This window comes from Numenius arquata, chromosome 39, assembly GCF_964106895.1.
Source record: "Numenius arquata chromosome 39, bNumArq3.hap1.1, whole genome shotgun sequence".
Taxonomy (NCBI): Eukaryota; Metazoa; Chordata; class Aves; order Charadriiformes; family Scolopacidae; genus Numenius; species Numenius arquata.
The window spans coordinates 35,861-50,830 of NC_133614.1; the positions used below are offsets into that span (position 1 = coordinate 35,861).

Consider the following 14,970-nt stretch of genomic DNA (forward strand, 5'->3'; position numbering starts at 1 on the left):
CAGTTTTCAGGAAGAGGAGCTGAAAAACTTGATGTTCTGCTGCTGCCTTTGTTTTGTTTCAATTACAGAGGGAACCTGGATTGTCATGTACATCAGAGCATTGGGCAAGTAACAACACCTAAATGCTTAGGAAATGAAATTAGGAATAAAATTGCCACAGGTCTGAGAAAGAGACAAAGAGAGAAAGAAGACGAGAACATCAGAAAACAAAAATTAAGAGGGAAAGAAAGAGAGAAATAGAGAAAGGAAAAAAGGAAGGAAGGAAGGAAGGAAGGAAGGAAGGAAGGAAGGACGGACAGAAAAGAAACAAGCTTATGAACAAGAGACAATCCTGGGATTCATAGGAGACAGTTATTTCATTGATGCCGAAATACAGCATATTGCAATAGTTTCCTCAGGGCATCCTTGAGCTCCTGGTTCCTCATGCTGTAGATGAGGGGGTTCACTGCTGGAGGCACCACCGAGTACAGAAATGAAACCACTAGATCCAGGAATGAGGAGGAGATGGAGGGGGGCTTCAGATAGGCAACCAGGGCAGTGCTGATGAACAGGGACACCACGGCCAGGTGAGGGAGACATGTGGAAAAGGCTTTGTGCCGTCCCTGCTCAGAGGGGATCCTCAGCACGGCCCTAAAGATCTGCACATAGGACACCACAATGAAAACAAAACACACAGAAGAAAAAAAAGCACTGACCACAATGAGCCCGGCTTCTCTGAGGTAGGAGTGTGAGCAGGAGAGCTTGAGGATCTGGGGGATTTCACAGAAGAACTGGTCTATGCCATTGCCCTGGCAGAGGGGTATTGAAAATGTACTGGCCGTGTGCAGGAGAGCATTGAGAAACCCACTGCCCCAGGCAGCTGCTGCCATGTGGACACAAGCTCTGCTGCCCAGGAGGGTCCCGTAGTGCAGGGGTTTGCAGATGGCCACGTAGCGGTCATAGGCCATGATGGTGAGAAGATAATATTCTGATGACATCAAAAATAGAAATAGAAAGACCTGGGCAGCACATCCCACATAGGAGATGTGCCTTGTGTCCCAGAGGGAATTGGCCATGGCTTTGGGGAGAGTGGTGGAGATGGAGCCCAGGTCAAGAACGGAGAGGTTGAGGAGGAAGAAGTACATGGGGGCGTGGAGGCGGTGGTCACAGGCTATGGCAGTGATGATGAGGCCGTTTCCCAGGAGGGCAGCCAGGTAGATGCCCAGGAAGAGCCAGAAGTGCAAGAGCTGCAGCTCCCGTGTGTCTGCGAATGCCAGGAGGAGGAACTCAGTGATGGAGCTGCCGTTGGACATTTGCTCACTCTGGGCATGGGGGCCTCCTGAAAGAGGAGAAGACATTGACTAGTTAGGGCAGACTTCTTTGACTCAATCCCATGCTATTTCCCAAAAAAAGTCCTCAAAATTACTTCTCTTTCTTTGAGGGAACTTCATTCGTTTCATTTTTGTGACCTCAGGTTTGTGCTGCTGAGTGAGGGCACTGTCTTGGAAAGGGCAGAAATCCTCATCTTTCACAGTAGAATCAGAGAAGGGTTCGGGTTGGAAGGAACCTTAAAGATCACTGATTTCCAACCCCCCATTGCTCTCAGCCTGACCACTGGTGAGCTCTGAGGGACAAAAGGGTCCCTGTGCCCTAATGCAGGGTCGGGAGAGCTGCTCTGCCCACGAGTTACCTTCTGGTCACCATGCAGGTGCCCTGTGCTTACACGTCTCTCCGTTAGGGGATGTTCTCACTAGAAACACGCTTGAATGGATTTTTGTGAGCACAGAAGAGCCCTGTTTCAAAGTCCATTTCTCCAAACTCTTCTCTCTTTCCCCATGCAGCTGAGCAGAGAGGGATGCAGAGGGGTGATCTGGCTCTCTGCTGCCTGGAGGCATCCCTGCTGGGAGCTCTTTCTCTGTCCCCAAGTCTCCTCCCTGTCAGCACTCACAGACCCCATCCCACCTGCTCTGAGCTCAGCTCTGCCCTGCAGACCCCTCCTGGCAGCAGGGCACTGCCCAGAGGCATCTCCCTGGATGCAGGTCCTCAGGAGGAGGTCAGGTAAGGGCTGGCACTGCGGGCAAAGGTGATGCTGGTGCTGTCTGTAGGGAGAGGAGTGGGTGAAGGCACTTAGGAGGCTTCTGGCAGATCTACTGATCCCTCAGTGTAATGGTACAGGACTCCTGGTGACTTAATTAACCTCCACAGCCCCTTTCCCCTTTCTCTTAGAAGCAAGCTGAGATCACAGAGCCTGGAAAGATCTTCATCTTTAAGGTAGCCCCTGCCTTGACATTCCTCTTGAGATGCTGCCTCTGCCAGTGTCCTGGCTGTGACCTGGAGCTGTGAGCAGCCCCGACCCACACGGCAATTTCTTGACAGCAAAAGGACCCTGCCCTGACAGTAGTTGCTCCTTCCACCCACAGATTCTCCCAACAGCGCCGTGGGGAGCTCCCCGGGCAGGCTGAGAGCTGACCCTGGACGGCAGCAGAGTCCCTGCCCTGACTATAGCTCACTGCAGCGCAGGGACCCTGTTCTGAAGGACACCCCTGACTGCGCACTCAGGTTCAGACCCCGGCAGCCATCCCTGTCCTGCCCTGTCCCTCTGATGGTGCAGCAGGGAAGCCCTGCTCCGGAGCATGTCCTCCACCTCTACAGAAGAGAGAGACCCCACAGGCTGTGGGTTATGCCAGCTTCAGAAGATCCCTTCAGGAACTGCAGCTTCATTGCCCTCCACCCAGAGACTTACTGTGCCAAGGACTGCAAAGATTTCTCTTCTTTTGAGCACTCTCCATCCTCCCACCCCAGACTGCCTTTAACCTCTCCTGGCCTCACTCCTCTCCCCTCCGTACCTGCAGGCAGTGCCCTCAGCCCTGCTGCGCTTGGCAGAGGAGCTGCTCCTGGGCAGAGCTGTCTCTCTGCAGTGCTGCCCCGTGGCCATGAGCTCCCTCCGTCCCAGGAGCCCAGCCCAGCTCAGCAGCAGAGGAACAGCCCAAGGCAGTTTAATGACCCCTCTGGTGGGTTTGGTTCAGAGTCCATGACCCTCAAACACTGAGAGCAAGTTGAAGATGACTTTCAAGAAGTTCAAGTCAGATTCAAAGTCCAAAGATTCCTGGAGGGCTAATGGGTCCCACTGAGGACCATTACTGACAAAGCCTCCCCAGTGGCTGCTTAGAGCAGAAAACTGGAGGCAGAGATGACAGGTAGACAAAGGGAGTGTAAAGGTGGAACAGAGCTGAGGAAACCTGGATGTGTTGCATTCAGCCAAAGGGCCAAGCCGTGACCCCCAGCCCCTGGGAAGGGAGATGCTGTCCCTCCCACGTTGCTCAGGGCTCTTCCTGGGGCAGTGTGATGTGGGGATCTGCAACGTCAAGGGCAGGACTATGGTCCGATACCTCCCAGGCTCTCGGGTGGGGAATGGGAGGCAATGAGTCCCTGGCGCTGTAAGGATAAGGTGCTTCCTCGTAGGCATCAGTGGCAGAGACAACAGCCAGAGCCGAGGGGAGACAGAGCTCATCTCTGTTGGTGTTTTTTAGACTTCCTTCATCCCTCTGTCAGTTCCACCATAGGCTGTCCTGCCGGGTCCCACACCTGCACCTCCTTCCCGGCAGGCTGTAGACATCCCCCCTGCTACCACACCTTGCTCCCACCTGAGCATCTTCCTTCCTTTGCTGACATCTCTCCTTCCTCCCGGGCAGTTCCTGGAAACGCAAAGCCTTGGGCTGATCCCGTCTCCCTCCCACAGCACTGCACTGTGAGGGACATTGCTTTGTGTCCAGTCTGGGCCTCCTCAGCTGCACTTTGTGGCTTTAGTTCTTTCTCACGCTGGATCTTAGCGTAATGAAAAGCTTCATCATCTCTGAAAATCAGCCTTCAAGCACTCTCAGGCTACTCCTGTACTGACTGGAGTCCACACACTGCTGGGGCAAAGAACTCCAGGTCCCTCAGCCACCCCACACAGCTCATGTGAGGTCCCAAACCTCATCTTGGCAGACCTCCACTGGACACTCTCTAGTCTATCACTGCTTCTCCAAAATGGGAACAACACTCTGGGACACATCAATGCGTGAGGGGCCACAGCAGTGCTGAGTTGAGGGGGATGAGAACTCAGGTTGTCTAGGTGGCCAACGCTCCTCCTCATGCAGCCCCATATGCAGCTGGCCTTGTTCCTAGTGTCCGTACTCTGCTGGCTCGTAGGGCATCCCTCGTAGAGCCCAGGCCTTCTCCTCAGAGTCACTGCTCTGGTCAGGTCCCAGCCTGTCCTGATGTAGGGGGTTATTCTCCCCCTTCCTCCCTGCCACCCATCGATGCAGGACTGGCCACTTCTCCTTGAAAAACTTCAAGTGACTTCCACTGGCCAAATCCCAGAGTTTCTCAAGTGAACTGCAAATTAGCAAATGAGACGCTCATCTGCAAGAAGGGCCAGAAAGAGGATTCAGGGAACTACAGGGCAGTCTGTCTGACCTCAGTGCCAGGGAAGATTACAGAACTGATCATCCTGAGTGATCCTGTGGCATCCCACCACACATACAGGACAACCAGGTGATCAGGCCCATCCAGCATGAGTTTATGAAAGGCAAATCCTGCTTCACAAACTGATCTCCTTCTGTGAGAAGGTGACTTGTTTAGTGGATGAGGGAAAGGCTGTTGATGTTGTTTACCTGGACTTTAGTAAAGCCTTTGACACCATTTCCTACAGCACTCTCAGAGCAACTGGCTGCCCATGGCTTGGATGGGTGTACTCTTTGCTGGGGAAAAAACTGGCTGGAGGCTGGGCCCAGAGAGTGGTGGTGAAAGGAGTTAAATCCAATTAGCGGCCAGTCACAAGTGGTGGTCCCCAGGGCTTGGTACTGGGGCTGGTTCCTTTTAATGTCTTCATCAATGTCCTGGACGAGGGGATTGATTGCACCCTCAGTAAGTTCACAGATGACACCAAGTTGGGTGGGAGGGTTGATCTACTTGAGGGTAGGAATTCTCTACAGAGGGATCTGGAGAGGTTGGATCGATGGGCTGAGGCCAATGGGATGAAGTTCAACAAGACCAAGTGTTGGGTCCTGCCCCTGAGTCACACCGACCCCATGAATGCTACAGGCTCGGGGAAGAGTGGCTGGAGCTGCCCGGCAGAACATGACCTGGGGGTTGTTTGTCAACAGCCACCTGAATAGGAGCCAGCAGTGTGCCCAGGTGGCCAAGAAGGCCAACGTCATCCTGGCCTGTATCAGGAAGAGTGTGTCCAGCAAGACTGGGGCAATGACCGTCCCCCTGTACTTGGCACTGCTGAGGCCCTACCTCGAGTGCTGTGTCCAGTTTTGAGCCCCTCACTACAAGAAAGACATTCTGGTCCTGGAGCGTGTCCAAATGAAGATCAACAAAGCTGGTGAGGGGTCTAAGAGAACAAGCCTTGTGAGGAGTGGCTGAGGGAACTGGGGTTGTTCTGGTCGCTCTCTACAACTACTGAAAGGAGGTTATAGCGAGGTTGGTGTGAGTCTCCTCTCCCAAGTAAGGAGTGATAGGACAAGAGGAAATGGCTGCAAGTTGCACCAGGGGAGATGTAGATTGGATAGTAGGAAAATGTCCTCACTGAAAGGTTTGCCAAGCACTGGAATAGGCTGCCCAGGGAAGTGGTTGACTCACCATCATGGGAGGTGTTTAAAAGACTTGAAGGGTTGCACATAGTGATGTGGTTTAGTGGTGGGCTTGGCAGTGCGAGGTTCACAGTTGGACTCAATGATCTTCAAGGTCCTTTCCAACCTGAATGCTTCTATGAGTCTATGACTCTTTTGAGGCCCAGGACTTTGTTTCATCCTCGCCCCTTCTTCGGTGAGGCCAGGAGGTGTCATAAAACTTTCCTACCCTGGGCACAGGTCCCCTTCACATCCCACTGCCCCCAGGAAGAGCCCAGAGCCAGGAGTGAGGGACAGGATCTGCCTTGGCAGGGCCTGGGGGTGAGGGCTTGGCCTTTCTGCTTCATCAAACAAAGCCAGGGGTTCCTCAGCATTACAGCCACCTGCACTCTGCCTTTGCCAACCTGCAATCACAGCCTCCAATTCTCTGCTCTAATGAGTCCCTGGGGAGCCTTTGTCAGTAGCTTCCCTCAGTGGGGCTCATTAATGCTTCCAGGTACTTGGAGTTTGGCTTCTGATTTCTTGAGTGCTTTCTTCAATCTTCTCTCAGTATCTGAGCTTCATGGACTCAGCATCAAATACCCCGTGGGGCTCGTTAAAAGACAGAAAGCCTTCACAAGGTATTTATCTTTTTGTCATTTTCTTCAGGTCTTCAAGACTTGTACAGCTAATGAGTGAGGGTTTTTTGATGTAGTTAAGGAGGAAGATTTCAAAGTGCACCTAATGAAAAGGATTTCTTGGTTTTAAAGGATGTATTTTATTACTGTTAAGTTAGAAAAGAGGTGATAGAAGCATTCTCCAAGTGATATTGAGGCAGGGTGTCTCCTCAGGAGGTGTGGACAGGAAGGAAAAGCAGTACCTTGATGTCCATCACTGTAGGGACAGCTTTGCTCCTCACCTCCCCAAGCCCACCGTGTCTGACATTGCCCACCTGGGACTTCCATCACTGCCCCTTGCATCAGACTTCTCCACTGAAGTCTGGGTGTTACAGCTCCATTGCACCATCTCCCTCCTGCTCTCCTCAGAGACCTGGCTGCTCACAGGCACAGGGGGATTCTGCCTGTTTCTAAGAAAAGAAAAGTAACATAATAATCAGTTTTTATACACAATAAAACACACTCTGTCATCATATGCTCAGTAAAAGCTACCACTAATGAGATTGCCTTTCTACTAGTGATAATCTGAGGAGAAAAGTTTTAGGGAGGTAGATTTAAAAAGATAGATATAAATATAATTAAAGAGCTGTCTCAGGAGACAATTAGATTATTGAAAGACCGGCAAGGTTTTACTCTTTGAAGGTGAAAGCAACAACACAAGTATCTGAATGAACAAAGAGTAAAGGGAGAAGAAAACTGGAGAATAATGGAAAGGGCCTTTGCCTCAACAGTCTGCATCTGCAAAGATGACTTTGCAAATGGTCATTGTATCACGAGAATTATAGATATATGAAAGATTAGAGAAACTAAATACACCATACAACAGAATAAATAGTTGTAGTGCAGTTCCAAGGGAAGACTGAGATTTCTTTGGAATATCACCTTTGAATGGTCACAGGATTGGCAGAGCTCTCTTGTGAGTGAGGACAAGCCAAGGTTGCACCATCGTTGAAAGAGGCCCAGCCCAGGGACCCACAGGCTGTACAAGCTCACTGTGGTGATTAGTGTGCCATCAATTACAGTCCTCTGGGTGACATTTCTGGACACCTGAAAGAGAAGAATGTTTCCAAAAGCAGTCAGCATGGACTTGCCAAGGGTAAGTCATGCCTCAGTAAGGAAGTGGTGGCAGTAGGGAAAGCTCTCACATTTCTGGTGTCCATGGAAGTCAGTCAGATGTTGGTACAGTCAGACCAGCTGCAGCTTTCTTGTCCTGCTCCAGGCAGGGTTGCTCAGGTGCAGGGCTACTTGACAGGTATCCCCAAACAGCCCTGATCATTTCTTTTGCTGAACCTTTCATTCCCATTTCACTATTTTCCCACCTCTCAAGTCTTACTCTTTAACCAACTTTATCCTCTCCCTCGCAAAAAGTCAACCCCTTTTCACCACTTCCCCACTGGTGCTGAGTTTCCTCACTTTGTACCCACCTTTGGTGTTTCTGAGATGGTATCACAGTGCTTTCTACCTTGATTAGCAACTCCATTGCACTAGTACTCTTTTGTTATCTGTAGTGTCCTGCAGCTACTTCAGTTATTCTCTTGCTAGAGGCACCATGACTCAGGATGAACATCAGCACATGTACTTTCAAGGCTTGACTGCTGGAGCTTATGTCCAGAGGGACCTTGACACACCTGGGGAATTGGCCAACATAAACCTGAAGGTTTAGAAGGAATGGGTGCACAGCAGCTCCATGCAGCAGCGCGGGCAGTGACCACACCATCCAAGGAGTGCCCTGAGGAGACGGGCCTTTGAGTCACAATAACGGCCCTATGAGCCAGTGGGCTTTGCGTTTCAAAAGAAAACTGGAGAGACAGGAGAGGGTCCGGGGAGGTCTGACAAGAGGGTGAGGACCCTAAAGCCTGAGCTGTGAGGAGAGTCTGAGGGAGCTGGGCCTCTCTAGCCTGCTGAAGTGGTGGCCTGGGGTGACCTATAGAAGAGCCTACACCTACCTGGAGAGGTGACAGAGCCAAGCTCTCTTCTGCAGTGGTGAATGATATGAGAGAGGCAACAGCCACAAACTGCCTCTTGGGAGCTTTAGATGGAGCATTAAGAGAAACAAAATGGACTGGGAGGAGCATTGCTGTGATATCGCCCTGTCCTGGTTCCATCAGGGACAGGGTTAATTCTCCCCAGGCTCTGGCAGGGACACAGGTATTCCATCCCATGTCAGCCATGGCCAGTCTATAGCCAGAGCTGGCCAGGGGAGGGGGCTGAGGGCCAGGGGGCAGCGGGCCAGGGGACATCTCCGCTTGGGAGGGGGCTGGGGTGTCCTGGGTCCGGTCGGTGAGCATGCTACTGTCATTGTGTTTGTACATCCCTCTGTCAGTGTTACTGCTGTTGTTTTCCTGTTCCCTTTGCTCTTCTGTCAAACTGCTTTTGTCTCAACCCATGAGTTTTGCCTTTTTCTTCCCATTCTGCCCACAGCGGTGGGGGGTTGAGAGAGCGGCCGCCTGGTTCTTTGTTGCCATCTGAGGCTAAGCCACTACAGTCCTTTTTGGTGCCCAACGTGGGGCTCGATGGGTTGAGATAACACAAACCCAACCAGAGATTCTTAAAACAAATTTGTCGTGTAACTTTATTGTATGAGTTAAATAGCCTCCAGTCACCATTTGTTTGTTCTCGTGGCTCTGCTATGTAAATCCTTATGTGCTCTGTGTCCTCCCCGCGATGATGTTTATCACCTCTGGGAGAGGGATCAGGGTTATCATTTTGCTGTCCTGTGTGATATCAGCTGATGATATGATGATATCACTGTTCAGATGGTTATGGGGGGGGTGTTGTCCTTCCTGTACCTTGGGCGCTGTCTCTTGCAATTTATTAATAATTATACCCAATCTATGGGGGAAGCAGGGGGAGATACTTTCCCCAGCTCTTTCACCTCCCTTTTCTCCTTTCGGCCAGGTATGACAGCTTTTGAGAATTTTGAACATCCTTGGGACGTTCAAACCAGCCTGGTCCTATCATTATGTCTCCTGAAGGTGTTCCAGGTCTTGTTTAGTGTTAAACAACTATTTAAGACTATCACCCAGACATCCCTCCCGAGGGTGGATAGTCATTGGTGGCATGGCACGTGGGAGAATATGGGCAGGTATCTAGAGAGCTTGGGAGTGAAGTTTGGGACTTCACTCCTGAAAAACTACAGGACCCTGAAAAAGTGATAGAATATTTGAAAGGAAAACGCTGTGGCTGTTCCAGAGAGGCACAACTCACCGCACTGTGCTGGGCCCTGGCCAGTATCTACCAGACACTGCTTGATATTGTGCAGCATCCTCAGGAGAAAGAGGGGGAAACCAGATGGACAGACACTGCAACTACTGCCACCCGTGCGACAGACACTGAGGCTACTCCAACCCCAGTGAAAGTCAATGTGGCTACTCCAACCCCTGCTGTGGCTACTCCAATCCTGGTGGCAGACACTGCAGCTGAACTAGAAATCCAACCGTTCCTGTATCAGTTGGCCCTTTTATAGAAGATGAAATACACCAAGAAATCAGTTGTCTCAGTGAGGGATGACGATGAACCAGGGCCATCACCAGAGCAGGAGGAGGAGGCAGAACCGGAGGTAATCACCCCATCCCTATCGCCAACTGAGCTGTGGGAGATACGAAAGGAATTCAGCCGACTTCTGGGTGAGCACATTGTCACCCAGGGTCTCTGATACTGGGATACGGACTGCGGCGATTGAGAGACGGGACACAGCTTGATGCAAGCAAAATGTTCATTTATTGTATAACATCATTTCTTTATATATGCTTACTTTGGCTGCGTGTTTTAAACTGATTGGTCTTTTTGAACACACACTGCTCGCACAGCTGCATCTGATTGGTCAGTGATATATTATCATACCAACAACCATAGCTTATCTTGAGGACTTAACTTAACGACTCAGTCCTTAAGGCCTTTTTAGGTAGGCGCCAGGAATCTTGCCCATCTCAATGCTGTCCATCTCAGTGTGGCAACATTTGTCAAGTACCTGTTTTCAGGTTCTTGTCTAACCCTTTATGGTCAGGACCACCCTCAGTTTATGGCCTACAAGTTCCAACATGTCCCGGCTTGCCAACTGAGCAGCACTCGGGGTTCTGCTCTTCAGGCCTCGTCCCACAACGGACCTGGAATTAGAGGGTAGGGAAGCCAGGTAGCTGGGATCCCTGTCTCGGGAAGGGGGCATTGACAAGGCAATTGGGAAAAAGACACAAACCCTCAGCCTCTGGAGGCAACTCCTGTCAGGTGTGAGGGAAAGTGCCCCTTCAGTGAAGATGTTGTATGTCATCCAAGCAAGTGGACCACCATGGAGAGAGGTATCCACTACCTGAGAGAATTAGCCGTGCGGGAGATGATTTATTATGACCCGGACAATGCACAGTTTCCCACAGATCCCGATGACGTCCACTGCCCAAGGCCCACGTGGCAGAAGTTTGTATGGAACGCACCATCGTCATAAGCCAACTTGTTGGCAGTGATGGAGTGGATAGGCGAAGAGGGGCCAACGGTGGATGAGGTGGTGCCAACTCCAGCGATATGAAGAAAGTCTCTCTTTCCCCCCTCATTGCGTCTGTGGAGAATTGCTACTGTGTTTTCTTCAGTCCCTTTGGCAGCAGAGTGCAGGCCACAGTTTGCTTTCACTTGGAGGGGCGTCCAGTGCACCTGGAACCGACTGTCCCAGGGTTGGAAACAGCCCCACCGTTTGCCATGGCCTGATCCAGACTGCACTGGGACAGGGTGAAGCTCCGGAACATCTGCAGTTCCGGATGCACATTGATGACATCATAGTAAGGGTCAAAACAGCAGAAGAAGTTTTTGAGAAAGGGAATAAAATAGTGAGAATTGCCTAAATTTATGAGCAATGGACTTTGATGAAACTGAGATTTCTCGAGATTGACATGTTCAACCCACAGACCATGAGCATGGGCCGTGCCAGATATACCACCCGTGAGCTCCCAATGCAGCGTGCAACAATTCTGCACCACAGCCCATCTCTCCTGCCCTGAAAGACTGTTCTGACCGATGAAGCCCAAAGCCATGGACTAAATGAACTCAATGGGCATTTCGGAGGGAGGGCCGATAGACTAAGGGAGTGATAGCTCTGTGTGTGTATATATGATTTATTGAAAGTTGTAAGACCTGAGCATGATGTAGATGGTATAGGATAAGGGGTGGGTGCTGTCCTGGTTTCAGCTGGGATAGAGTTAATTTTCTTCCTAATGGCTGCTCAGTTGATGATAGATTGTTGATGTTGATGATAGATTGTTGTTGCTAAGTAATATCTGTAATAAGTCAAGGACTTTTTTCTGCTTCCCGAAGAAGCTGAGAGAGAGCACAGACAGGACAAGCTGGCCAAAGGAATACTCCATACCATAGACATCATGCTCAGTATCGAAATGGGGGTTGGCTGGGGGATGGGGATCCACGATCGCAGCTCAGGACAGGCTGGGCAATCGATCATTGGGTGGTGAGAGCAGTTTGTGTTGCATCTATTATTTTCTATATTCTTTTGCCGTTATTATTATCATCATCATCATCATTTTCCATTATGATTCTATTAATCTGTTTTATCTCAACCTATGAGGTTTTTTTTAATTTTTCTGCCTCTTCCCCCTATGCTACTGTGGAGCAGGGGGGTGAGGAGCGAGTGAAGGGCTGTGTGGCATCTTCATTGATGATCTAGATAAGGGGATTGAGTGCACCCTCAGTAAGTTTGCGGATGACACCAAACTAGGTGGGAGTGTTGATCTGCTTGAGGGTCGGCAGGCTCTACAGAGGGACCTGGACAGGTTGGACCAATGGGCCAAGGCCAATGGGATGAGGTTTAATAAGGCCAAGTGCCGGGTTCTGCATTTCGGCCACAACAACCCCAGGCAATGCTACAGGCTTGGGGAAGAGTGGCTGGAAAGCTGCCTGGCAGAAAAGGACCTGGGAGTGTTAGTGGACAGCCGGCTTAACATGAGCCAGCAGTGTGCCCAGGCAGCCAAGAAGGCCAACGGCATCCTGGCCTGTATCAGGAATAGCGTGGCCAGCAGGAGCAGGGAAGTCATCGTGCCTCTGTACTCGGCACTGGTGAGGCCTCACCTAGAGTACTGTGTTCAGTTTTGGGCCCCTCACTACAGGAAAGACATTGAAGTGCTGGAGCATGTCCAGAGGAGAGCCACCAAGCTGGTGAGGGGTCTGGAGAACAAGTCCTATGAGGAGAGGCTGAGGGAACTGGGCATGTTTAGTTTGGAGAAGAGGAGGCTGAGGGGAGACCTCATTGCCCTCTACAACTACCTGAAAGGAAACTGTAGAGAGGCGGGGGTTGGCCTCTTCTCCCAAGGGAATAACGACAGGACCAGAGGAAATGGTCTGAAGTTGCGGCAGGGGAGGTTTAGATTAGATATTAGGAAGAATTACTTTACTGAGAGAGTGGTCAAGCACTGGAACAGCCTGCCCAGGGAGGTGGTGGAGTCACCATCCCTGGAGGTATTTAAGAAACGTGTAGACGTGGCTCTTCAGGGCATGCTCTAGTGCCCGGGATTGTTGGTTTGTGGTGGGGTGTTGTGTGTGGGGTTTAGTTGATGGATGCTGCTTGCTTTTTTTTTTTTTTTTTTTTTTGGGGGGGGTGTTGTTGTTTGTTTGGTTTTGTGTTGTGTTTTTTTGTTTGTTTGTGTGTTTTTGTGGGTTTTTTTTGTTTTTTTTTTTTTTTTTTTTTTTTTTTGTTTTTTTTTTTAATGTGGTTGGACTCGATGATCTCAAAGGTCCCTTCCAACCACTAAGATTCTGTTGTCCTAGTTGCCGGCAAAAGATGAGCCATAAAAACCTGGGAGATGCTGTGTTATTGAAGAGCTGTTATCTGAAGGGCCAGATCTGACACAGTGTTGTGCAACAGTCAGACACAATAGGATCAAGCCTCAGGACAAGTAGCATAATTCCAGAAAATTACCAGTAAGTAGGATTATCAGAAGAGAAACAAGCAGACTCATGGCCTAAGATGAACTCTGGGAAATGTGCAGAGAAGCAGAGGCAGGTTATTGTCAGTGAAAGAGCATCCACTGGGCCACTTTCCATAGGGCATCCTTGAGCTCCTGGTTCCTCATGCTGTAGATGAGGGGGTTCACTGCTGGAGGCACCACCGAGTACAGAACTGAAACCACTAGGTCTAGAAATGGGGAGGAGATGGAGGGGGGCTTCAGATGGGCAAATATGCCAGTACTGACAAACAGGGAGACCACGGCCAGGTGAGGGAGGCATGTGGAAAAGGCTTTGTGCCGTCCCTGCTCAGAGGGGATCCTCAGCACGGCCCTGAAGATCTGCACATAGGACACCACAATGAAAACAAAGCATCCAAAGACTAAACAGCCACTGACCACAAGAAGCCCAATTTCTCTGAGGTAGTCCATGTCTGAGCAGGAGAGCTTGAGGATCTGGGGGATTTCACAGAAGAATTGGTCCAGGACATTGCCCTGGCAGAGATTTATTGAAAATGTACTGGCCGTGTGCAGGAGAGCATTGAGAAACCCACTGCCCCAGGCAGCTGCTGCCATGTGGACACAAGCTCTGCTGCCCAGGAGGGTCCCGTAGTGCAGGGGTTTGCAGATGGCAATGTAGCGGTCATAGGACATGACTGTCAGAAGATAAAACTCTGCTGAGATCAAGAAGGCAAAGAAAAAAACCTGGGCAGCACAGCCTGAGAAGGAGATGGCTCTGGTGTCGCAAAGAGAATTGGCCATGGCTTTGGGGAGAGTGGTGGAGATGGAGCCCAGGTCAAGAACAGAGAGGTTGAGGAGGAAGAAGTACATGGGGGTGTGGAGGCGGTGGTCACAGACTATGGCAGTGATGATGAGCCCGTTTCCCAGGAGGGCAGCCAGGTAGATGCCCAGGAAGAGCCCGAAGTGCAAGAGCTGCAGCTCCCGTGTGTCTGGGAATGCCAGGAGGAGGAACTCACTGATGGAGCTGCCGTTGGACATTTGCTGCCTCTGGGAATGGGGACCTGCTCAAAGACAAAAATACAGTGAGTGAGCGAGTGGAGACTTCTCCAAGCAATGTCAACCCATGTCCCAAGGACTCTGCCCCTGATGAACACCCCCTTTTTCTTCTTCCAGGAGACCTTCCTCAGCTCCATTCCATGAGCTCTGGTTGGTGCTGGCCGAGTGTGTCGTGAGGAGCAGGGTCCCTGCGTGCCGGCTGCTGAGGAGCCAGCGCTGCTCTGCAGCAGTGGGGTCATGGGAACAGTGAGGGCAGGGGTCAGTCCTGGTGGTTGACTTTGTTGGATGAAGTTGTCCCTAATGCAAAAGGGCTTGTCAGCATCTGCACTCCCCATGCAAAGGAACTGAGGTGGCAGAAGGCAATGTCAGGAGGTTTGGGGTTGCTCACAGCTCCCCCCATCTCACCTGGAGAGTGTTCTTGGATGTCAGAAGCTCTCAGCATTTCTGCTGCACTCAGGGAGAGCAGAGCGAGTCCTGCGAGGCAAGAGGAATGCCTGGGGCTTGGGGGAGCTGCTTTGTCCCTCTGCCTTGTTCCCACCTGACTGACAAGAGCTTGCGCCTTCATGAGATGGAGAGCGATCACACTCTGATGTGGGTCAAGCAGACAGTGCTGAGAGCAGAGGGACCCACCTCCGACCACTAAATGTCTCACCCTTCCTCAAGGTCTCAGCACCCCACTTCCAGCCAAGGACACACAGGGCTCATTTCACCAACCCATCAGCATTTCCTCCATCACAGAGTCTCTGTGTGTCTCCGTGGGGCTTT

The 14,970-nt window shown here is 50.9% G+C and overlaps 2 protein-coding genes across 2 annotated transcripts; both read right to left on the reverse strand.

Annotated features, from left to right (window-relative positions):
- Window positions 1–356: 356 nt before the first annotated feature.
- LOC141476541 (olfactory receptor 14J1-like) lies at window positions 357–1,292 on the reverse strand. The gene has a single exon (XM_074165222.1). The coding sequence runs from the start codon at window positions 1,290–1,292 to the stop codon at window positions 357–359; it is 936 nt and encodes a 311-aa protein (XP_074021323.1).
- An 11,962-nt stretch (window positions 1,293–13,254) lies between these two features.
- On the reverse strand, window positions 13,255–14,187 carry LOC141476542 (olfactory receptor 14A16-like). The gene has a single exon (XM_074165223.1). It carries the CDS (start codon window positions 14,185–14,187, stop codon window positions 13,255–13,257), a length of 933 nt encoding a protein of 310 aa, XP_074021324.1.
- Between the last annotated feature and the right edge of the window lie 783 nt (window positions 14,188–14,970).

Excerpts from the sequence above, each read along its gene's own strand:
- LOC141476542 (XM_074165223.1), bottom strand. The coding sequence starts at position 14,187 with ATGTCCAACGGCAGCTCCATCAGTGAGTTCCTCCTCCTGGCATTCCCA.
- LOC141476541 (XM_074165222.1), bottom strand. The coding sequence starts at position 1,292 with ATGTCCAACGGCAGCTCCATCACTGAGTTCCTCCTCCTGGCATTCGCA.